The following is a 26,295-nucleotide window of genomic DNA, read 5'->3' as shown; positions in this document are numbered from 1 at the left end:
TCCTATTTCTTACTAACCACGGTTTCCTGGAGAAATGGCTGAAATAGAAAATTTACAAGATTATTCTGAAACATCTTATCAAACCAGGTAACAAAGATGCTGGCAGAGACTGCTAGAGTAATATAAAAAGGACACAAGGGCCAACTTAAAAGAGGCTTCCTCCAGCAGAAGATGAGCATTTTGAGTTTCAGTAAAAATAAGAAGTGTAACAGATTAACACCCATTAAGTATGTTTAAGTTGGTAACTTCTTAATGATACTAAAAAGCAAAAACAATTGGTCACTTTCAAAGAATGACAGGGAAGCAATTTATTACCTTGAAAATTGAATCAAGCCTTTGACTGTGTGAACTGTATCACTGGAAACCAAGTAATAGATAAGACAAGTATATGTTAATAAAATTATTTCTGTTAATAAACGAAAGTGAAATGATAAAAGTAGAAGCTCACCCATTTTTACAACCCCTGATGAGGTAATGGATCCAGGCCATGATTATCAAAGCTGCTGACTTCTCAAAAGGAAGGCAAACCACATGTGTGCCTCCTGATAAAAGAACATGTCACCCGGAGTCTTGTCAAAGGGATCAAGTCTCTGGATCCAGCTTCCAATTTGTCAAAAATACGGTGAGAAGAATGTGTTGAACTGCACTACGCATGTGCAGAATGAGGCTCCTAAGGTTCAAATGACTTAAATTTGTCCAGATAAATTATAAAGAAATGAAAGGGGAAAAGGGGGGGGGCCTGTGGTTTAAAAAAGGCTTAGAAGTAGTTTTTGTTGTTGTTATTTTTTAAAGTGGGCAAGACTATCTGTCGTGTCGAAGGATGTGCTGTTGGTTGATAAAGAAATATAAGAGGATAAATGCCAGGATGTGGTTACTTTTGGAGAAAGGGAAAGAGTAACGACTGGGACAAGGCACACAGAGGGCTTCTAGTGGGGCTGACGAAGTCCTGTTTTTTGACCTGGATGGTAATTACTAGGATGTGTGTCTTGACACTAGGCTATGCATTCTGTAGGCATGTGTGTCGTGGGTGAGAGGATCTATATCTCTGTGTGTCTTTAGAATTTAAATATGTTTTTAAATAAATCAGTAATAAAAGAGATTACCCAGAACAACAGTCAAGCTTGGTGAAATGAATTTTGGATCTTGGGATGTATTTTGGATCTCTTTCTCTCTCTAAAAGAATATTTAATGCATTTGCATTAGCGTGATGTGTATAAATTAGAGATCATATTTCGCATGTAGAACAAGCATAATTCAAATGTACATGTAAATATTCTACATGCCTTAAAGTTCTGGTTGAACAGGTATTTTAACTTACAGCATTCATCTTTTTACTTTATGAAACAGATTACCCAAATAACTTGAAACAATTTTTCATTTACCACTTTTAGTAAATTTTCAAGTCATAAACATACTATATACTTAATAGGATGCACTATGATATGACATATATTGTATAGAGAACACTAAACAATTTTTTCATTAATTCATTCTCATTTTACAGCAAATGTTACTTTTGTTCAGAGTTGTTCCAAAACTTGGTTTCAGCAGTGTGGAGTAGTGGTCAATTGACGACCACGGACTCTGGCACCAGCCTGTAGCATTCAAATCCTAGCTCTGCTTCTTGCTGGCGTTGTGTGGACATAATTAGGGGTGATAACCTTTCCAACCTCAGAAGCTTGTTAGAAGGATTATGTGACTTAGTAAATGAAGACAGAAGAGTCGCTGGAATATATTGAGTGCTATATAAGCATCAGCTATTTATTACTTGGCCAAAGTCATTTATGCATTTCAGTCTTTGGGAAATTATATGGCTGAAAGCCTACTTAAACATTCTCATTCCTAGCATCCCTGAACTTGGGCGTTCTTACTAAATGATTGTGTTTTCTCAGAGGTTCTCATCCTGTTTAAGCAGCTTAGTATGGGGCAGTAGTATAAACAAAGCACGTTGTTCACATTTTATAGTTTATGTCTGAATATTCGCTTTCAAATACAGTTAGCATGTTACAGGTAACTTGGAGTGAAATCTCTTTTATGTTCTTTTTATCTTGAAATGTTATCAGTTCACAGTATAAGTGTATATTATTGCAAGAGCTATAAAAGAGGAAGATGTTTAGGAAAGGAGGAAGGGAGTCAAGAAAGAAAAGAAAGAAGGAAGGGGGGGAAGAAAGAAAGAAAAAAACTCATGGGGAAAAGGAGTGACCTTGAAATATTTGATTTGCAATCCAGTTTAACGAGATGCGTGTGGTCTGTGATTATAATTAGCTGTGTGATTATTTTATTCACCTATATTTGTATTTCTTAGTGAAAAATCTTTATCATGACATTTCAAATGTAAAAAGTTATTCAACCAGCACAAAACCAGTATGTTGATCCCCTCCACCCCAATTCTAGATTCTAACCAATCATTGACAAACAAAGCTTAGCCTGTGTGGAAAGAGTTTGGAAAGGCCTTAGGAAACTTAAAAATGTTTATGTATTTAATTTTTCCAAGTTTTCTGAGGAATCTAGACATCAAGAAATATTTACATATATCCACTAGTTTCCATTTCTTTCCTGTTGATTTCCTTATTAAGAACTTTAATGAAAAAAAGCCCAAAATATAGCCTAAGAAAATTGTACATAAATCTTCTTCACAGTATTAATACGAACCATGCCTCATTTTACAGATATTTCTCAATTACATTATTTCAAATCTACAGTATTGGCCTAACTCTCACAGTTGAAAAATAATTGTTTTGTTGTTTTTTAATGTGTTTAACCTTGTATGACCAGTCTTACGCTAAAACAGGATAATTTTACCTGTGAACTACCAAAAATAGATACAAGAACTACTTTACATATAAATGGTCCTTTAAAACAATACTATTGTGTGCTGATTTGCCACAGGGTCCGTATGAAGAGAGAAAAAACTAATAAATGCCGTGTTGTGAACCAATAATTAGATTCTCAATGTGGTGTAAAGTACTCACAGGCGGTTCGTTCTTGGCCTCATAAATCTGACCGTATCTTTCCATTCTAATGCTATTAAGTGACTTAGAGACATGACTTAACAGCAAAATAAGCTCCTGAACCACAGTGGCAAGCACATAAGACTGAAATTATGCAGTGATGACTGCTACTCATTTAGGAATTGGCTGTCCCGCTTGCTCTTAAATACCAGGCGAGCAGCAAATGGAGAGTTGGCGGTTAAACTGCAAATTCAGCATCACATGGCTTAATACTTCTTGTGCTATTTGTGAAACTTGAAGATTATTAAAGATTTTTTGCTTAGTTCACTACAGAAACAGTATACATTATACCTGTGGCAATAAATATTTTTATTATTCTTTCCAATCAATTTATTTCCCATTCGTATTGAATTACCTGAGTTCACCTAGTTCAATGCTTCTCAAACTGATGTGTATCATATTTCCCAGGAAGGCTTATTAAAACGCAGATTTATGGGCCCCACTATCAGAGTTTCTGATTCTGTAGATCTCAGTTGGGGCCTGATAATTTGTATTTCTTATTTCTTACAAGTTCCCAGGTGATCCTGATGCTGCTGGTTTGAGAACCACTGACCTAATACCATGAGTCCCTCCTCTTGCAATTAACAGGATTCCTTTTTTTAAAAAAATGAACTCAGAAAATGGACATCCAGATTTGGCTTTCACCATTGTTTGCCAAACCATGTCATAATTTGCTGGATCAAAAATTGAGGGCTTCCCTGGTGGCGCAGTTGTTGAGAGTCTGCCTGCTGATGCAGGGGATGCGGGCTCGTGCCCCGGTCCGGGAGGATCCCACATGCCGCGGAATGGCTGGGCCCGTGAGCCATGGCCATTGAGCCTGCGTGTCCGGAGCCTGTGCTCTGCAACAGGAGAGGCCACAGCAGTGAGAGGCCCGCGTACCGCAAAAAAAAAAAAAAAAAAAAAAAATGAGGGAAACATTTTCTCTATTGGGAATTATAATAAAGCTCTTTAACTAAAATCTGACAAATGTATCAAATTGAGCATAAGCTATTTGGGGTTTCATTTATATTAAGGACAACTCCAGTTAAATAGAGTTGCCCTGCAGATAGAAGAGTCCTGTCATAATCCCTGAGGAATGTGTGACACAAACTTCTATCATTACTCTCATATATAATGAAGATTTTTTTAAGAGCCTTTTGAAATCTTATTTTCCCAAAGTCCAAGATCCATGTTGGACTTGGCCAGAATTTTTGTTTGTTTTTCTTTTTTATCCCTAAAAAAAAAAAAGAGATAGTTTCCCTTTTCTAACCCTTATAAAGAGATAGTTGCTTTTTCCCAGGGTCTTCAGTCGTTGTCTTCAACGGTACTGTCTGTAGTGATAAAATTAGGGCCAAAGTAAGAATACCCCACTCTTATTCTATTTTGTTAACAGATGAAATTTTCAGTGTTCATGTCAAGTTTTAATCCAGTGCATTGCTGTTTGTTTATTGTTAAAAGAACTTGACTCCATTTCCTTTGCATCTTGACTCTGTGGGTCTGCTGCCTGGCCCTTCAGCTGGATTGTGGGCTGCAGCGCACCCTCCATTACTTCTGATTACTCCCCTTTTATCCGTGATTGCCATGTCTTCTACTTATTTCCCAGTTTCTTTGAGATATAACTGACATATAACATTGTGTAAGTTTAAGATGTGCAAAGTGTTGATTTGATCACTTATGTATTGCAAAATGATTACCACAGTAGGGTTAGCTAACACCTCCATCACCTCACATAATTATCATTTGTTTTTTGTGGTAAGAATATTTAAGATCTACTCTCTTAGCAACTTTCAAGTATATAATATATTATTGTTAACTATAATCACCGTGCCATGCGTTAGATCTCTAGAACTTACTCATCTTCTATACCCTTTGATCAACATCTTCCCACTTTCCCCATTGTTTGCACCTGCCCTCTTCCTCTAGCAAGCATAATTCTACTCTACTTCTATGAGTTCAGCTTTGTAAAATTCCACATATAAGTGATATCATACAGTATTTGTCTTTCTCTGTCCATGAGTCTTTTTAAAAGACTATTCCAGTGCTTTCTGTTGGAGCTGGTTCTTTTTACAGATCTAATTGGTCAGTTCTTAACTACTGTAGGAGATTCCCATCTGAATGATAACCTTCAAGATGTTGACTAGTCACACACACACAAATGTACATTTTATTTACATAGATCATATTGGGGTAAGCCTGCTTGGTCTAAAGCTGAATTTGAGATCTTCAAAAACACCTAAATGATAACTTTCTCTACAGTTTTGTACAATTGTTTTTCCATATATCTGATACCTTTGCCAATTTTACATGGTCAGACTAATGGCAAGGATTTGTCTGATTACCTTGTGAAGTACTACATTATTGTATTTGTCTTCATTTTCTTTTTGGAGAAGAAATGGAAGTTATTACCTGGGCCTTCCCTGTATATCTTAAAATACTACTCTGTGAATGTTTTTGTCACATGAATGAATGAATGTTGTCACACTTCAAAAATACGTGTTATTAGGAATCATTGACCACAACTCTCTCGTTTACTTATGTATTCCAGGTACCTTGTGCAATTTAGCATGTAGTTCATAAGCACTCAATGAATATCTGTTGAATAAATGAGTTGACATCTTTAAAAGGTCAAAATTACAGAGCAGGTTCCTTTTTGGAAGCTTATAATTTAGAAAGTTTAAACTATGTTAAGGTGTGTGTGTGTGTGTAATTGCTTTAAAATGCATTCAGATAGTACAAGAGTGGCCACAACTGACAAGATAAATTATGTTTCATATTAGTTATTATTTATGCTCATATTTTAAAGAGGAAGTGTCTCCCAAATTATTTCAATTGATATATTCAAAACTCTTCTAATATGAAAAGTATTGAGTTATGTGACATTTTATATTCTGATGATGATCATTTTTAATAAAAAGCATTGTTTCATTGAATTACTTATGGTACTGTAAGAATATAACACTTATCTATTAAAAACATAGTAGTGCTATCGTGAAATAGGGTATGTGAATATATTTTAAAACCTCTTCATTTAAATGAAAAATATTTAATATGCTTTCAGTCAAATTAGTGTAATCCAGGGGTTCGCAAACTACAGATGTGCTCATTCATTTCCATTTTGTCTGTGGCTGCTTTGACCCTACAACTAAGTGAGTGAGTGAATGAGCGAATGCCCTCTGACCAGAAATTCCACTTTCAAACATTCAAACTGAGGAAATAGTCATGAATACAGATAAGTATGTACAGAGATATTTATTCACTGCTGTTTGCAACATCAACACAGTGGAAACCTAAGTGTCAAATAATAGGGGACTAGTATCTAAGTTCTGGCATATCCATACACTAGTATACTATATAGCTGTTTTAAAAAAGATGTTGCAGATATCTATGCATTGATGTAAAACAGGAGGCAACAACCGATAGCACAGATTCAGTCTGAGACCTGTTTTTGTACTACCAGAGTTAAGAATGGTTTTACATTTTAAAAGATTATAAAAGAAAAAATTTAAAAAACATGAAATATAGAGAATGTGCCTGGCAAAGCCTGAGATAATTACTATCTGACCCTCTACAGAAAATGTTTGCTGACCTCTGATGTAGAATAATGTATTTAATGTAGATTAACTGGGGATGAATTTAAAACATTACAAAATAGTATATGTGGGAAGATGCCATTTTTCAAAAGAAATGCAATCAATACCATTTAGAAGATAGATAATTAAGATGTTAACAATAATTGTATTTGGGTGGATAGGATTGATGGGGCTCTATATTTTTTGTCTATTTGTCTAATTTTACGATTTTTCGATAATGAGAATATATTCATAGTAGAATAAGAAAATTAAAATTTTTAATTTTGGCATGGGAAAAAGAATAGGGAAAAGAGAAATTCTCTGAGTTATAGAATGCAAAGGTATGTTTCTCTATTCTGTAGATGAGGAAGCTGAGGCTAAGAGAGATTAATCAACTTGCTTTGGGGCATACAAACATAAGACAGAAATAGCCCTGCTTCCAAATTTTATGTCCAGCAGCATCACCCTTTGATAACTTGAAATGTTCATCCATCAACTGACATATGAAATTATGAACTCTGTGCCCAGAGGCACTTTGGAGGTATCCATGTATAATAAATAAATAAAGGAGGGTGATGCAGAAATCAAAAAACACCAGTTAAATGGGAATAGATGCACAACCAGATAAGTTTACATTTGCTTAGATAGAATGAAAAAAGAGTGGCTAACATTTTACATTTTTTTTTAAAAAAGCAAACAAAACCTATGTAGACATAGGTATTTAGTTTACTTTGTAAACTTACAAACTATTACTCCTAAATAACATACTAATTAGTTGCTTTTTCATACCTATAGAGTTAGTAGTTCAAATGTAGTCATCTGACAGAAAAGAGGGCACATTTCCTGATGCTCACACCCTGCACTGTAAAATAGACACAGAAGAGACGTTTGACTTATCCTCAGGCCCTGGTACAGACAACTGTTTACAAAATTAGGCCGCAACTTGGAAGGAGAGCAAATACACTACAACAGTGAGAAGTCTTCATTGTAATTAACGGTTAGCTAATAACAGAAGGCAACAGTAGGATTATAGAAAGCAGACGTAAAAGCTCAGCAGTTTTTGGACCATTTAGCATGTGGACAAAAAGCCTAATATGCTTAAATTATTCCTGAGGGAACCAGTATCTTACAGCAAAGAACAATGATGATGATAACTATTATGCTCTTTCAAAAGCACGTGTGCATTTAATCACAATCATCTTGTGATTTGGAAGAATGATCCCTATTCACATATTTAGAAACTGAGGCGAAGAGGGTGTTAAGTGAGTTCTCAAGATTGTACAGCTCCGTCATCTGATGACCAGGAACTAGATCTTCTAGCCTCAACTCAGTGTTGGCATGTGATGCTGATGCTGAGTCATCAAGACAGGATTCATGTAATTGCACTAAATCAGAAGAACAGATAAACGTGTTTGTAAAACCTATACAAATACAAAGGTTAAACTATAAACATTTTGATGCTCTTTAGAAGTGAGATTCAGTATCTGGAAAAATTCACTAGCAGAGAATGCCTCATAACTCAAAAATGCCAGACAATCACAATATATTTGCATAAATGAGGCTGTTTTCTTTCATTTTCTTCTTCTTATCTTTCTTTTGAACAAAGGTTTCTAAGCCTGGATTTTGTATATATCAAATGATTTGTGATGTTTACCTACAAATGTAATAATAAACAAAGCAGTCCCCATTTTAACATATGATATCACATATTAACAACCTTTGTGTGGTAGTTTCCACAAATTCTATTAGAAATAATAGCCAGATAGGGTACGTGTTTTCATAATTCTCTGTCTCTTTAGCAGGCATTATGTTTTCTTAAAAAAAAAAAAAGAAGAAGAAAGAAAGATGTTTTCTTTTTAGTGTAAGATGTATGTTCAGGAACTATGTGGCATACTTACCTAATATTAAATATTATTAACAATAGACTGCATATTTTCAAAACACTATGTTGGCAACTTGCCCATTTTTTAAACTTAAATTGAGGTGGAAAGATCAGCTCAAAAATCCATCTTTAAGCCCTGTGTGATGACTTGAACTAGTATGCTGTTATTTACTGTTCTTGGGCCAATGCTTTAGGAGTTAGAACATCTAAGATAACACAGTGTGCAGTACACCTAACGATAATTCTAAGAGTGAGAGCTATCTAGCCATTGGTTTTCCTCTCCTTTTCTGTGCATTTTTAACTTCCATATCGAATGTATGTTAGAGGAAGGACATACAACTTTCTATTACCATACTACTTCCTTTTCCCCAGCCCCACCTCTGCCCCATTTATCTCTAGAGCACGTGTAGAGAAATTTTCTTCTTGAGGAAACATTATTTTAAAGGACCCTAATTATTTCTCAAGGTCTTTCCTTCAGACAGCCATTGTAATGTTTCTTGGCGTTGTCATTTATGTATCTTTGCCCTTACAACTCAGAAAATTTCCATAACCAATGAGAACCACAGCCTTTCTCCCTGTCCCATCTCTCAGAATCCTGATGATTAAGAAATCCTTCCACTTGTAAATGGGAGGCACCAAGATGGTAAGTGTTGGGACTTTCTTGACCCAACTGATGTGCTTTTTTTTTTTTTTGCGGTACGCGGGCCTCCCAGTGTTGTGGCCTCTCCCGTTGCGGAGCACAGGCTCCGGACGCGCAAGCTCAGCGGCCATGGCTCACGGGCCCAGCCGCTCCGCGGCATGTGGGATCTTCCCAGACCGGGCACGAACCCGTGTCCCCTGCATCAGCAGGCGGACTCTCAACCACTGCACCACCAGGGAAGCCCACTGATGTGCTCTTTTAACCAACCCTTTAACTTGATAGTTAAGGTCATTAGCTTGCCTTCTTTCCTCTGTTTCTTATCATTTTCTAGAACCTATTAATCTACCTCTCTCCCCTGCTCTCAGTCAGGCTCCTTCTTCTCCCCTTCTGCTTTATCTCCTATCCTCCACCCCATTAACCCAGAGTGTGCACAAACATGTATATACTCACCCCCAAATAAACACACATCTGTACCCACAGAAGTTTTGCTCTCCCCTATCACCTAACTCAATCTCTTTTTGTTTTATTTCCCTAGTTATAGCCTATATCACTCTGTTTATTCTCTACTTATATGTTGCTTCATATTGTTTTTTCTGGTGTATGTTTTATGTTTATGTAGTTTTATATGGCTGATTTGCCTTCCTGGTTGTAAGCTCCTTGAGATCAGGGATCTTATTCTTCTGGTGTATCTCCCTTACTACACTGGGAAACATGTAGTTAAGTGCTTCTTAAGTCTGAAAACCACTTCCTATGGAGCAGGAAAGTACCTTAGAAAGTGTCTTATCTAGTGCCCTCATTTTACAAGCGAGAAAATGAGAGAAGTGAAATGACTCATCTTTATTGTGGCAGAACAGGTGAGTAGTAGACCCTGAACTAGAACTCGGGCCCTGTCCTGTGTGTGTGTGTGTGTTACCAAGCCACCTTGACTCTGGCTTACGCTCAGGGAAAGCACTGGACCACTTCCAGGAGTAGGTGACGTTGGTTTCTGCCCACATGGATGCTAGTGATGTCGACCTTGAACAATAGCCTGAAATTCTTCCCAGTGTTTCTCCCCATTTTTCATCTTGCCCTCTTAACTTTATGAAAACTTCCCCACTTGAGAGCTAGGGAATGAAATTGAACCCTCAGGAAAAAAATAGTATCAGGATATACTTTATTAATTCATTCATCAACATTTATTCATTTTGACTAGGGGATAGTATAAAAGCAAACTTTAAAAAAGTTTCACTAGCTGTTAATTTTATCATGAGAATAAATATCTTTAAAAAGCTAGCTAAGTCCAAAACGCCTGTTCACGAAGAGCATTCTACATCTAGATTTTTTGAGTTATATTTATCAGAAGTTTTTTCTTTCACTTACACTTTGTGCTTTCATACATTAGAAAGTCTAAGGTACAGTTGTATTGATTCTTCTTGGTTATAACCTATGATTACTGGCAGGTTAGCATGCATATATCCTTGTTATTTTGAATGAACAAGTTGGGGAGATTTTAATGCTTTAATTTTTCAGAAAAGTGAAGAATACTCTCTTCATCTAATGGCCTAGAGGCTAAAAATTGAATTGTACTGAATCACAGGGAAGAAAAACAAAACAGTTGACAAAAGTTCTCATCTAATTAAATTTATAAATTTAAAAAATGAAGTTCATAATGCAGTTTGACAAATACAACAAATCATTTAATTTAGAAAGACTTCAGTTTAGGGTTTTGATTAATTAAAGAGAGAATGCACAAGTTAGAAAGAGGCAGTGAAAGATGTGTACACACTGACATATAAGGGACTCACAGGGGAGATCCCTCCAGATCAAAAGAATTACGTGTATCTGAGATGGTATGAATCTGGCATTCACTTGGCTATAGCTGTCATCAAACCATCCCACATCAGAGCGTTTAATTAGGGGAATAGGGCCTCTCTGAACCTCAGTTTCCTTATCTGTAAACCAAGATTATTTAGATGACCTTTGATGTCCCTTCCAGCTCTAAATTTCTCCTGGATTAACTGTTTTTATATCTTTATTCAAATATTTAGAACTTTTAAGGTTCCACTCTAAATTGAAAAGCCAGAGTAGCTCAATAAGTACTTATTGGTTGGCCCATATTATGTGCATTAATCAACTCAGCTAATGATATGTGGGTTATTTCAGTTATTTTCAGCCAAAGATATTTATCAGATCTACGGTAAAAAGCTGAAAGTTTTTTTTGTGCTGAAAGATTTATGTAGCAAAAATGAGTAATAGGTAAACTCTGCTTGTACTAATGGGGAATTAGTGTTTGATCTTTTAACAGTGAAGTTTTCAGCATGAGCATTTGAAGAAAGGCTTTGATATTGTACATTTCAAACCGAACCATGTCTGAACTGAAACTAGTTCTTTCCAGAACCATCTGTTCTTATTCATTTCTTCTTTCCTTACTCTTTGCTTTGGTGTGTAAATATTCTTGTATAGTTCTTCAGGAATCTGCAAACTAGAAAGGCAAAGAAAGCCATACATCTTGTTTACAGCCTTGTCTAATCCTATCTGTAAGGGTAAAGTAAAAAGATAAAAGATTTATTTGGTAGGTTCTAAAATCTGAAGTTTTTTTAAACTTTTGATCAAAAACAGCAGTAAGACTGTGATGATGTTATTTAAGTATAATGAAAAGATACAGTTTAGGTATAGTCATTTTGAAACTCTTAACTTTAGACCGTAGAAGTTTTTATTTACACCTATTTATTCATTACATGCTTGAAAGATTATTTTAGAAGCTATTTCATAACATTTTACCACCCTTCTTTAAGCAAATTTTATTAGTTTTATTTTTTTCTGTGAATGTAATCAGAATCTCCATAATGCAGAATCTTTTTGAAGATTCCTTTTGGGTCATTAGATATCTGCCCATATCAAACTGACTGGTGCAAGTTGCCCAAAAACCCTACTCAGTTTTAATGGTCATTTTTTTAAAAATGAGTATGTCTTCTATTATCAGCACAGATTACATTTTTTACCTGTCATTTTTCATCTTGCCCTCTTAACTTTACAAAACCCACCTGCCAAATATAGGTACCAACAAACCCTGAAAACCAAGATTGACTAAGAATTGGGCGGCAAATTAGCACTTTCTGTCTAAAAAATTATGATAGTTTTGTTTTTTTGCCAGTCTCATTTTAGTACTAGCTTTGTGACTCCTGATACTAGTTTTTTCAGGAATAAATCAAAAGTAGAAATTATCAGCCCTGCTCTCCCATTTCACTGGGGAAGTTGAGAACCAGAAAAGTTAAGTGATGGGTCCAGGCCTCCCACTGAACCGTAGTAGAGCCAATCCTAGGATCCAAGTGCTGACCTGGGTCCAATGCTCCCTCCAGCATGCCTGCCCCATTTGAAGGGGCAGTGAAGTACCATTTAGTGTGCTTTTTGTGGTCATTTACTTTTGAGCACATTATCTAAGATGTGCTAGTTAAAACTTAACTGCTCTTTAGAATGATTTGTGACATTTCTCCTTCATTCTTTTAACAATATTAACTTTGTTAGCTAGTTTGGAATTTTATTACTCACCATTTTGTGTAGAAAGATGCTCTCTTTGAGAATCTGGATTCCTCCTCCAAGTAACTAACCTCTTCGTGTCTCAAGAGGAGGTAACAATCAAATATTAAGAATTGAAATTGATTTAGGCCAACGTATGATTTCATTTAAAGCATCAATAGGTTAGTCAATGTTTTCATCCAAAAACTATTTTGTAATTGTGCCCAAGGTTGAGACTGCAGAATACTTGATATATTTATTTGCAGACAATAGAAACTCGTGGAATAGAATAGAACACTTTGCAAATACTAGAATATTAGTGGTTTCTCATTACAGTGCTCCAGATATATTTATTAATATTTGATTGATTCATTCATTTATTAAATGAACATTTATTGAGTACCAGCTACTTTGCTGGATGCTAGAACAAGACAAAGTCCTGCCCTCATGAAGCTTACATCTAGTGGGGTTGTCAAACAATCAACAAACAAGCAAATAAGATAATTAGGATGTGATAAATAGTGGGATGGAAATAAGCAAGGTGATATATGATAAACAATACATGAGAATGGCCAACTTTATGTGGGGTTGTTAAGAAAGACCTCTCTTAAAAGGGGACTTTTAAGTGGATTCTTGAAGTTAAGAATGAACCAGGCATGCAAAGAGCTAGGGAAAGGGCATTGCAGCCAGAGGAAACAGCAAAGGCAAAAACCTCAAGATGGAAAGGGTCGCTGTTTCCTTCCTGTCTGTTAACTGAGATTATAAAAACTTCCCACCTACCACTCATAGGAATAATGTGGAGATATCAATAAATTTAATACAAAATGACCAAATTTGGGTTGGATATGTATAATAGACAATGAAGGAGAAATGGAGATTTTTTTCTCTACTTTTAAAGAAAAGAAAATTATTTGAGGATACAAGAGAATAACAGGAGAAAACATTGAGAGATCTGGATCTTGCCCTCTGTAATCAAATGCTGCATTTTGTGATGCCAGTTGTCAGTGTAGAAGTTCACAGAAGATAAAGATCTTGGCCTGGGGTTGGGACTTGATCTGGACCTTGGAGAATGAGTGAATTTGGATTGGCCAACAGGAGGCAGAACAGCGTGTTTCAGGATGAGAGAACTATGTAAATAAGTATACTAAGATGGCATGATACATGCACACAAAAGATAATTATGCAAGAAGATGGAAGTGTTAACTGACCTTGTTGTGGTAATCATTTCACAATATCTACATGTATCAAATCATCATGTGTTACACCTTAAACTTACACAATGTTGTATGTCAATTATATCTCAATAGATCTGAGAGGAAAAACATTTTTTAACAAAGATACTATGGTAGACTGAACTTGAATGAGTACTTGAAACCCTGAAAACTCAAGCTTCAGCCAGGATGGTCTTTGAAAAAATAGAAGATAATAGATGGTCTGATTCAAAGAGGTCATTGAAAAGTCAGTAGATCATTTCTGACATGACATTTCATACAACAGAGGGAATTATTATGGTTTCTTGAATAAGAAAGTTGTATGGTAAAAAGAGAAATCAGATAACATAGATACAGATTAATGGAGACAGGAGGGGAAATCCTGGAGAATGGGAAACCAGGTAAGAGGACCTTCTTTGCTCTCATGCCCTTCATAGTACCTGGTGATGAAAATATGAATGGACTGTGCTTGTATCACAGAAAGGGAATGGGCTGTATATGTGATGTTGCCAAGAACTTTAATGTTGATGCTTAATAACTGAAGAGAGAAATCAGAAGTCAAAATGTGTGCTCTCTTGAGCCCCAGGGACTGGCTGACCAGTAGTGTCAGTGATGGAACTAGGGACATGTGCCTTGGACATTAAATGATTGATTTCACCTTGGATATCTTAAGTTCCAAAAGACAACAGGGTACCCAGATTGTGATGTGAGCACAGAAGTAGAAGTGCAGAGCTAGAGTCAAGATGGAAAGTTGAATTTGGGAATGCAATGATGCGAACTAAAGGCTTAGCTCTTGAGAATGAATGCTTTTGATGAAGAGTGTGTGTTTGAGGGTGGGGGAGGCATACATGTGCGTGCACATGCACACGCGAACACACACACACACACACACACACACACACACACACACACACACACACACACGTATTAGGTTGGCCAAAAAGGTCATTCGGATTTTTCCATAACATCTTATGGAAAAATCCGAATGACCTTTTTGGCCAACCCAGTATATTTGTCTATAAAAATACATATTCACGCACACAGAGAACCCAAGTAGAACGTACCAAAACAGCAGCTGGATTAAAGAAAAGAAAGAATTTCAGGCAGTAAATAGGGAAAGTTCTTGGGGAAATACCCTTATCATTTTACCATAAAAACTACCACTAACCTTTTAGAGTGATGACTTTGTGTCCTAAGGTCTTTAAATATAATAGTTCATTCAGTTTCTTTCCACAGCCTTTAAAATAGCAAATGCTATTGTTATCCCCAATTTATAGTTGAGGAAGTTTAGGCACAGGTAGATTAAGCAGTTTGCCCAAGATTATACCCAATTTGAAGAAGTAGAGCTGAGATTCCAATATAGGCATTGTGTTTTCAAAGCCTGAGCCCTTAACTCCCATGCCATATGGCTGTAATATTCATGATGGTGTTTTAATTACAAGTCTGACTTCTGTCCTATGTAAGTTTCTTGAAAAGGAGTTAATTAATTAACAGTTTTAAAAGTTGGGTGGAAACTAGAAAGTCAGCAGATGGCTGGGCAGTGATTGGATAATCCCTTACGGCAGAAGAGACCTTGGAATTCTCTAGGGCATGACAGAGACAGGAAAGGAAGAATATACCTTTTGGCTTATTTTCTTTCTCCTCTTCTTCCATTCACCGTTTGCTGTTGAAACAGGAAATTGTCCACTTCAGAAAGAGTTATAATAATAACTTGTGGGGAAAAAATGGTATCTTTATTTTTTAGTTCCTTATATACTACAAATGTCTGTGTCCTCATTTGTATTCCAGGAATGCTAGTTTATCTAAATTGACTGCCAGCCAAATTCTTACATTAAAACTGATTATTTCCTCAACTTTCATTACAAAGTAAGAGTTAGATTCCAAAAGAGTAGGGTTTCAGAAACAGTGTCAATATCGGTATTACTGAATTCTCCTCAGCCCCGAAGCCCAGTGCCTGGATTTCTCTGTGGGGAGGCTTGGGTCTTAAAGAAGGAGTTAAGGACTGAAACCCCTTCCTCTGGACACACAAGGCTTCTTTGACAGTGGCTTTAATGAATGCTTTCCCTTGCTGGGAGAGGACTTTGCTTTCATTCTCCATGCTTTTCAGGGTTTCCCCAACCTTTCTCACATCTTCCTTGTTTGACGAAGAGGCAGAAGCAATAGTAAGCTCCCAGCCCACCATGCTCAGTCATACAGTATGGCAAGGAGAAGGGACAAGGCTCCTGCTTGCTGCCACAGCTATAATGGGGAAAGCTGTAGCAGTCCTTCCTTCAATGAGTAAATTAACTTAGTGCTTTTCTTTGGACCTAAAACTGTGAAGGGATGTCATCTAATGAATCTTCCTAAAGCACAGTTCTGCTCAAGTGAACTGGCTGCTCAGAAACTTTCAATATTTTTCCATTTTAACAGGATAAAATTCTTAGCCTTTCATTTATGAGCCTTCATGATTTGGGCCTATGCTGTGTACACCTGACCTTATTTTCCAGTATTCCCCCTTTTTGTGGACAGGGAAGCTGACTTATTCCATTTTCTTCTGCAGGCCCCCGCTTGCCTGTGTCTGTGCTTACCTTCAGGGATGCCCCTCCACTCCCCCCGCCTCAGCCTGTCTCTAGCATTATTAAACCCCATTACACACTGCATACAATCCTCATCTAAATGCCGTCTCCACCATACAGACTTACTGAACTCACCTGAACTCCTAGGTGATTTTAAGTTATGCAGTCATTTTATCTGTGTTCCAGATACATATATGCATATATTGCCTTCTTTACTAAATTATTGGCAGAAATTTGTATCAAATTTAACTTTGTATCTTCCATATCACCTACACTTAACGTAAGAGGAAGTTAAAACCGCACAGGGCTGAGAGGATGTATAGATTACTTGTAATAATATGTCTTTTTACAACTTATGCTTTCTCTGTGCCCTAGTAAATAAGTGAAGGCAGAACAGGACCAGAGCTCCTGATTTTCAATCCAAGACTTACTCACCAGCAACAGTGGTTCTCCCCTCTGGCTTGCACGTTGGAATCACTTGACACCACCTGTGGTGCTTTAAAAAATTCTCACCTGGGAGCCCCAAACCATAGAAATTAGAATCGTAGGAGTGCTACCCAGACATCAGTATTATTCAAACCTCCCTACATGATTCTTTGTGCAACCAAGATTGGTAATAAATACTGCACAGCACAATGGCCCCTGGACCATTCTTACATTCCTAGGTAATTCTATTAATTTGAGAAACTTCTATTTTTTCATATCAAAAAAATTTTAAGTAGAAGCATGCTCAATGTGAGATAGTAGAATAGCATATTTTGTTTTTCTTTCAACAGTAGCTCACTTAATTGTTTAACGTTTCAGATATTTCGAAAGAAAGCAGTGGAACTTGGGGTAAAATTGCTACCTGCATTTCATACTCCCTCTGGAATACCTTGGGCATTGCTGAATATAAAAAGGTAAAACTCTTCATTTTCGACAACATGTTTTAAGTTGACATATTCAAGATTGTGGTCTAACAAATAGACACCGGATGGATAATTACTTGAATGATGTTGGTGACTAACACCATTGGGAGTCTTGGTGTCTGTCTTTGTGTTGGAAGTTATTAGTGTTTTTCATTGTTCCGTGGCTTTAGATGGGTTCCCGTCGTGGGATCGAATGACCCCAAGAGAGGCATGCACACAGACATGATTCAAGGTTTTCACTGTTTCATGGGGATGTTGCATACTGTCTCCATAAATTCCGAGAGCATCCCATTATCTTTAAAATTGTCATCAAAACATTTCACTTTCAAAGAAGTCAATTCCTAAGATCGCTTCCCTTCAGTTAAGCTGCTGGTCAGAGATATTGCAGAGATACAACATTTAGACTAATCAGGTCTCCCACACAACAAGTTGGTGTAACTGAGACTGGAGCACCTGACGCTGCTCACCCACAGTTGTAAGGAGGGAAGGGACTGCTCCATTGGCCCAGATCAACCCATCCTTCTCATCCCATTTGGGTGGAGAACCCTGGCATGCCAAGTCCATGGCAATGTGGCCCCAAGAAACGCCTGGGCCGAATAGACTTTCTGGTATTCTCCCAGGAAGTAGTTTGAATTTTCATGATAGCTTGAGCATTTTGTTAATAAACAATTTTATCTTAAGCTTCCTTCTTAACTCCTTCTTCTCCATAACTAATTAATTGCCTATATGTCTCTTTGTGATGATGGTGAGGATGACAATGATGACAGTTCTTTTGTCATCATAAAATATGAAAGTTTATTCTAGGTACTTTACCCATATTACCACATTTAATCCTCACAACAACTCAGTAAGGTCAGTACTGCTGTTATCTCTGTTTTACTAATCAGGAACTTGAGTCACAGAGAGACTAAGTCATTTGCCCAAAATCATACCATATGTAAACGGAGGAGCTAGAATATGTGCTTAGATGTTTATACACATATTGATTCATAGGCACAAGTTAAATGGCTTTCTTGTTTTAGAAATGGCAAGAGGATACACAGGGTGACTTGGCAAGATTAGTGCACATTTCTTCCTAATTATTTATTTTAGTGACATTCCTTCCTAAACTTAATCATGAAAAATCATGAAATTAATTGGCTAATAAATCAGTTAAATTCATGCTTTGTTTTCATTTGTATGTTATATATCTATACTTGAAATCACGCTGTACCTGTCTATAATTTTATATATGTATGTGTGTCTCTGTGTGTGTGCGTGCGTGCGTGCGTGTGTGTGTGTGTGTGTGTGTGTTTGGGGCAGAGGCGTGGGTGTTGAGGCAGTGAGCCAGGGAAAGTTCAAACCCCTGGGCCGTGTTAAACTCAGGTAGTTCTCTATTGCACATTGTGATATCTCAGGATCCATCCATTCTTCCCTTTGGACTCCTGCGGCTTTCTCTGTCAGCTTGGAGATCAGTGGCATGTGCTATGCTGTCTTAGGGTGAAAGTGGGCGTATATGCTTGGCTTGGAGGCAGTATGGTGTTGGGAGATCCGTGAGGGTTTTTTTTTTGGCTTACGTAGATCACCTGTATTGCCTTCCATATCTTCATACTTTGTATTTATAGGTAGTATTCTGACCTAGAAACTTCTCTGTTACTTGAGATAAGATCCAGTTATGAAAACACTGTGCACATTTAACACATTTTTCCTACTTACCCTCTGAGAAGAATGATATGGGCATAATAGTACACTGAGTTAATTGGTTATCAAGAGACCTGGTTCTAGGTATTTTATAGCTATTCTAGGTTTGTCTTTAGAGCAATCATTTTAACTCTCCAGGCTTATTTGTAAACTGGAAGTTAGGCTACTTAACTAGTTTTTTCTGTACCTTTTCATGTTTATTTCACTTTGAAATTCTGATGAAACACGGCCCTCTCCTCATAAAAGGCATATTCCTGAGTACACGTACTTTTACTCAGTTTCCAAAAGCTAACAGTACCATTGGAGTCCACCTAGGACCTAAGGGCCCCCCATGTTTAAAATACTGGAGTGAATGATCACTCCAGCCTTCTACTCTAAGATGCTGTGGAGATAGTTCTTCTTGCTTCCTGGAAGGTAATGGAATTAGATAAAGGCCTCCGAAAACTAATAGAGGTGCGGGCCTACATCTTTGCAAAAGTTCAGTTAGTTATTGTAAGGTGCTGATATCATTCAATTAATTCTAGCCTCTCTTGAAATCATCATAAGAAATTAGATGGTTTTAAAGCATATTTAACATAGTGTTTATTTTTTTACAGCCAAGAGGATTTTTTCCTTAGTTATACCTATCTTTGTGTACAGTGGAGATATTTTTCAGTACATAAAGGAGTAGTTCTAAAAACTATTCAGTATTGAATCTGCTGTTATCTTTTTTATCTGTATCTCCTGAAAGTTCATTAACTAGGGCTTTAACTTTTTCTTAAGACCTTATTTTAGGTTTACAGTATTTTACAGTATTTTACAGTATTTTACATTAGAACTTTTAATTTCAAATATTACAGGAAAATTATTTTGGATCAAAAATAATGTGCCATTTCATTTATGTATTGTCTGATGTTTTCATGTTAAACTAGAGGAAATTAGGTGACCATTTTACAACTGACAGGAACACTTTTAACTTCTTCCTGGCAACCTGTATGAATTTTTTATTATATATTTTATCCACTCTCAATTCCATTTACTAAATGGCAGTGGCTTACCCAAATTTATGCAATAAACCTTGGCAAAATTAATAGTCATATCAACCCACTAAAATTCATCCTATCCCTATGCCCAATCAAGTACTCTCATGGAATCCTTTCTTCTTCCAGCTGTGAAACTGATTTATCATCTTGAAGAATTTTCTCTAGGGGACAAAAGCAGTGTTTCATATTTAACTGCAATAATTAGATTTCAGGATGTGCTGTTGATGTCAACCTGTACATATATGCTGTTTTCTCTGAATCTCTGTATTTTCACAGTATGGGCCAGGGGACAAGGGACAGCTGGCATGGAGCTTATTTTCTAGTTTTCTGAAGCCTGTCACCGGTAGAAGTTTCAAAGGAGATGGGGAAAAATATGTCTGGCAAAATTATATTTTAATTAACTTCTCAGAATAAGGGAGTATCTATAGATAGGAAGGATGCCCAAGAGAAAAAGGAAGGATGCCCAAGAGAAAAAAGTGCTCAAGGATGCTTTTTAGAATAGCTCTGTATTCACTGTTGACTGGCTTTGAAACTCTTGGCAATAATTATGATGGGGGAGGCAAATATGCTGTCTGTAATATAATTCTGCTCTTGTGCCTCAATTTTGAACATAGTTATGGAGGCTACTCTTCGCCAACGCCTATATGTTAACAAAAATGTGAACTTACTGGTATTATCGGTTCACATTCCTCTAGTATTCAGGTTTTTGCCTAAAGATAATTGGTTTCTTTACCTTTTCTTTGTTAAAAAAAAAAAAAAAAAAAAAGCATTTATTTTAGTCCCTGCTGTGATGAAGTTTCTATGCTAGGTCCAGGTAAGATTTTCTGCTTCTTTTCACTTTATTTAAAAAGATAACAGACATGGTGTTTCTCTCAGGGTATTCATATTTACAGCCTGGTTAGTAAAGCAGAATATATATTTTGTATGTTATACACTCACTCATGTAATTGACAAATGTAAGGTAGTCTGTGCCAAGGAGAGATAATGAGTACTCACCAGGTTGATTTAAAGCAAGCAGTATTTTGAATTGGGGAGGTTTATGTATTTGGAGCCAAAACACCAATAAGCCAAATTAGATTTCAGTGTTTGTGCAAACTGAGAATAGCAGAGAACCTAAATAATTTACTCATATCCTGCATTAGAAAGTCTGTCCCAAATCTGTTCAGAAAAAAATGTTATAACTATCTCTTCTGCTCCATCTATAATAAATTCTCAATTCAAGAGATGCTATATTAAGCTGTAAGTTAATTGAAATTATGAGTTGATAACAAGTGGTAATTTGACTGAACAAACACCTGGATGTTATACACAGTACCTGATTAGAGCAACATGCTTGCTTCACCAATATGACAGTAAAATGAAGATGCGTAAGTTACGTAATACCTCTGCTAAAAGGAAAACATTGCCTAGATTTAACAGATTAGATTTTGGTAGAACTCAGTTTCTCTAATGTGAAAATGTTAAAATTTGATGTCTGATCTTGTTACTACTATTAGCAAGAGACCCTATGCATTTTTTTCCTCCAACCTAAAGAAGAAAAATCACTTTTGTGGTTTGTAAAATCAAACATTTCACCACTTCCATAATTCTAGGTATAATTTAAGCCTAAGTAGAATATATATACTAATTTGGGGTTTTCTAAAGTGTGTTCTTAATTTAAAATAATGCGGTTAATATTCCCATTATTCATTTACATCACAGGGCATATAGTCTGGGCATTCCTAGTAATTACTCTGTCTTTACTATGAGTTAGTTTTAGCTTATACTGCTTTATCACTTGTTTCTCTTCGTGTATTTCTCTGAACTGACACCTACCTGGTGGTTATATTAGGTTAGTGGATCTGTCTACAGCACGTGATTTTATTGCACACATCAAGGAACGTGCTGGGAAGTGACTGATCTCTATTCTAGCTCTCATTAGTAAGCAAGGAGATGAACGAACCACAACTCCCTTACCTGTTTTTATTTCCTGCTTTGTAAAGCTTTATTTACCGACTACTCTAATTATCCAATGCAAATGCATACTATGTCATTAGTTACATTGCAGTGTGTATTATTATAATTAAATTGCAAATTGCTTTACTTTATCTGAAATGGGGTCTTAATTAAGAATAGTACGCAGCTTAATGTTTTCTAATAGTGAGAGATTATCCTGTATGAAGCATGTAGTATGTATATTGTAACAAACCCCCTTTTTGTGTTTTGTAATACTTTGGTGGTGTAAAATGCTTGAATAGTAAATTATAGTTGATGAGTTTTAATAGACACAAAGTATGAAAGACAGTCTAATTAGGTTAAAATTTTTTAAAGTATTTTCCATATATCTCCCTGCATATTTACTTGACAGTTGAAATATAAACTTCTACATTTTTAAATTTGCTAACCATCTTTTAAAGTACCTGGTTTCAGATTTGAAAGAGGTGTATTATGTTTTAAAATGAAGCAGAATACAGTTCTATACTTTAACATCATAAGAATAATATAAAATTTATCAAGAAACAAATCTTCTGATATGAGAAGATCAAAGTTATTTAATGATTTGCTAATATTCTAAGAAGTAAAATAGTACTTAGTTATCCTAAAAATGTTCTGTAGCAGTTATATAGCCCAAATATAAAATCAGAGCTGCATCTTACAATTTATCTTTTATTTATATGTTTTATGGATCTGTTAAGAATTCAAAGATAAGTTCTACCAACTCTAGGGCTTCCCTGGTGGCGCAGTGGTGGAGAGTCCGCCTGCCGATGCAGGGGACACGGGTTCGTGGCCCGGTCCGGGAAGATCCCACATGCCGCGGAGCGGCTGGGCCCGTGAGCCATGGCCGCTGAGCCTACGCGTCCGGAGCCTGTGCTCCGCAATGGGAGAGGCCACAACAGTGAGAGGCCCGCGTACCACAAAAAAAAAGTTCTACCAACTCTAGAAAAGTAAAAAAGAAGTTACAGTCTTTCCAAGTATTTTAAGCGAAACTGCTTTATGTGTTTATTTTTTCTGATTGGATACTTTATTATATTGGGTTTCCCTCTTTTATCTATTTTAATTCATTTGTCTATTTATACTCTTCTGGAAATAAAAATAACCATACTTTGAGGTTTTAAAACTGACATGCACAAAATTACTAATATCAGACATCAAAATATTACCACAGCTAAAGCTGCTACTTATTAACATTGTCAATATAACTCTTGGCCTTGGATAATTCACTCAATTAAGTTTGTCTTCTCATAAGCAAAACTAAAATAACAATGTTTGTATCTATCCTGATGACCTCATGAGGCATTTTTGTGGAAATCTAATGAATTAATGTGTAAAAGAAGATTAATCATTGCAAAGTGCTATGAAATAAATGTAAATTGGAATTATTATTAATTTATGGTTTTGTGCTCAATATTAATTATGAAATTGTGTGTGTGTGTATAAAACAGTAAAATAGGACATAGCTAAAACTGACTTGGTTTTGATGCCTTTTTATGGTAATCTTCTGTTTTTAAGCCACTCAGTGCTTCTAATCCATTCTCAAACTCGAGTCCCATTTTCCTCTGTCAGGAAGGAAGATGGTATTAGTAGAACCAGCTAGAAGTGTAGAGAGAAGGTATCCCCATAGTCCATATAGGATCGTGGTGGCTTCATGCTCCAACATATATTATTTTTAAAATTATTTTGAAATAAGCCTATAAGATCAAAACTCAGATTCCTCTCTCAAATTATATTTATTGGTGACTTATCTCTTCTAGAAATAAGAACTGTTCAACCCAGGAGGTTTAAGGAGACTATGAGGCAATAAAATGTAATGTTATCTTCCCAAGTCCCGCATGCCAGCTAGTGCTTAATTAATATGACACAAACCTAGTCTATGAAAATGTATATATATATTCTTGCTAGAAACATCCACGTAGCCCTGTTTTCTAGTTCTTAGGCTGTCCTACTTCTATTAAGAGTCTGACTGCTGTGGTTATTTTCTATCAGTGATTCTTAGCCTTCCCGGTGCTTTAGAATAACTGGTGCATTTTTTAAATATCATTGCTGCCTGTCTACCCTACACTCAGTTTCATCTGGCTTGGAGTAAGGTCCTGGTATTTTTTTAAGCCTGTTCAACCATTCCAGTATTCATTCTAGGGTTGAGAATCACTGCTATGAATCTAGTATTTTTATCCTAAGGATAGCTGCATTTCTCTTCTCAGTTACCTTTGAAAACTTTTCCCTCCCCATTAATTGTCAGTTTAATTCTTGAAATATAGAAATATATTAGGCAATTGGTTTGAAAATACCCAGCTTTAATAGAACAGTGGTTCCCAACCTTTTAGAGTATGTATGTAAGAATTGCCTAGAGGGCTTGTTAAAACACTTATTGCTGAGCCCCTCCCGCAGAGTTCCGGATTGAGCAGATTTTTGGTCAGCCTTGATAATTTGCATTTCTTACCAGATCCCAGGTGATGCAGAGGCTGATTGATGCTTCTGTTCAGTGATCACACTTTGAGAACCATTGTAATAGAAGAAATGACTGAGCCATCCAAGCTGTTTGGATTCTTAAATCTCAGAGCTGCTCAACTCCAAACATCCATGGGGTGGAGGTGGGGGGGTTAGGGGGTCTGTTTCTGTGATTAATTTATTTTTGTTAATAATTACCCAACATTTTCACTTATCCCTAAGCAGTTTGTTGCTTCTAGAAAACAGCTAATTCCAGACCTTAATTACCCAAAAAGAGTTTACATCTCCTTTTTTCCCTTGCAATATATAGTTTTTAATCCAGTAAGACTAGAAAGCAAAGTTTGGGTCATTTTAGCATAGAAGGAGAAAAAAGACATTTTTAATTAAGGACTTCGGGGTGACTGTTAAGAAGAAGAGCTATTTCCATAAAGCCATTCTTGTTGCTTCAAGCAAAGCGACTTTATTAACAGCAGCTGGTGACCTGTTTTGTATCTGAGGACATTCCACAGCCCATGAAAAGAGGCTAAGGTTATCCTTCCACCAGAGGAAGAGAGAACCTAAGCTTCTTCCAAATCATTTAATCCTCTCACCAAGCTACCGATCACTGCGTCCATGCCAGGCACTTAGTAGCTTGACCAAACTAAAGGCATTTATTTATTGCAAGTGGACAATAAGGATGGCCACAGTTAATTTAAATGTACTTTGTGTATAGCCTCCTTTATTAAGACTTAAGGGACAAGTAATTCTGAGCAAAGGATGCTTTGCTGTTTCTTAGTCATGCGTTGTGAGGCAGAAGGAATTTGAAGAGCCTAAGGGCAGATGAACTGTTCCCTTTCTTCCCACTCCTCTGGTCATAATTGAACTTAATACCCAGGTAAATGGGGTTTTCAGTGTCCTTTGTTCTCTGGAGGAAGAAGCAGATCTAATCTGTTTCTGAACACAGACTCTAAGAGTCCTCATAACTTCTCCACACCACCCACTCTCTTTCTCCAAGAATCTCCATCTGCCACAGACCTCTTCTGCTGTACTTCTGGTAGGGGAGTGGCAGAAAAGTGATGTGTGAATAAACTGGTTATTTTACTCAACCATGGATTAGATATTGAAAAATATTTTTTGTATATTTTCGTAAGGTCCTGCCTTTATGGCTCAATTACAGCAAATGAGTAATTAAAGTGCAGTAACGTATCAAAGGTGGTGTGTAGGCAATTGAGAGACAAACTATCCCAAGAGGATTGCTTAAAGCCGTTAAAAAACGACTTGTGGTGTGTGGGAAGTCTCTTAAGAGGCCTTCCTCACTCTTCAACTTTTGGCAGATAGACTCTTGGTACAAAATCCATGGGATTGGATTGTTGAATATGACCATGACTTTCCCCATAGCATCCCCACTGTTTAAGTGGTTAACTCACCAGGAAAATTTTGTTTAAGGACGCATAGTTATTTGAATGCAACAAACTCAAAGTGCCTTTCATCCCAAGATTTTCAAATGCACAGAACTAATGTTTTACAGATTCAGCTTTGTTCACTGTGTTCACACAGTTGGGGGCAAATCAGCCTTGGCAATTTGAAATGTATTCTGTGTGAAGAACTTAGATTAGGAACAAGTCAAAACACATAATTCATACAGTGCCTTTACAGGTCAGCAGTGGAATAATCTTTTCAAGGAGTTACAATCCCAGGTTTTTAATGAAGCAGCAATAAGTTTTCCTGTGATGAATCTCAAGACCAAGGCTCACGTTGTTAGTGTAGGGCAGACCTTTCAAATATCTAATGAAGTTTAATCTAAAAGTTATGAAATTGTTTGAATAGGTGTTTGAAAATCAGCCTAGGTCTCAAGACACTTTCTCAGCCTTTATAATTGTTAATCATTGTAAATATTCAACTAACTACTTTGAATCTTTGAGTTGGAATTGGAAGGTCA

General features: G+C 36.5%; 1 protein-coding gene across 2 annotated transcripts in view; it reads left to right on the top strand.

The window, feature by feature from the left end:
• Positions 1 to 26,295, top strand: part of MAN1A1 (mannosidase alpha class 1A member 1) — a 179,913-nt gene that overhangs the window by 77,173 nt on the left and 76,445 nt on the right. For both annotated transcript variants that reach the window (XM_033867667.2, XM_019951906.3), the window contains one exon: positions 17,147 to 17,241. In XM_033867667.2, the coding sequence (XP_033723558.1) occupies positions 17,147 to 17,241 (95 nt within the window). The remainder of the gene's footprint in view (positions 1 to 17,146; positions 17,242 to 26,295) is intronic.

This window comes from Tursiops truncatus, chromosome 12 (genome assembly GCF_011762595.2).
Source record: "Tursiops truncatus isolate mTurTru1 chromosome 12, mTurTru1.mat.Y, whole genome shotgun sequence".
NCBI lineage: Eukaryota > Metazoa > Chordata > Mammalia > Artiodactyla > Delphinidae > Tursiops > Tursiops truncatus.
This window is presented reverse-complemented; position numbering and strand designations above follow the sequence as displayed.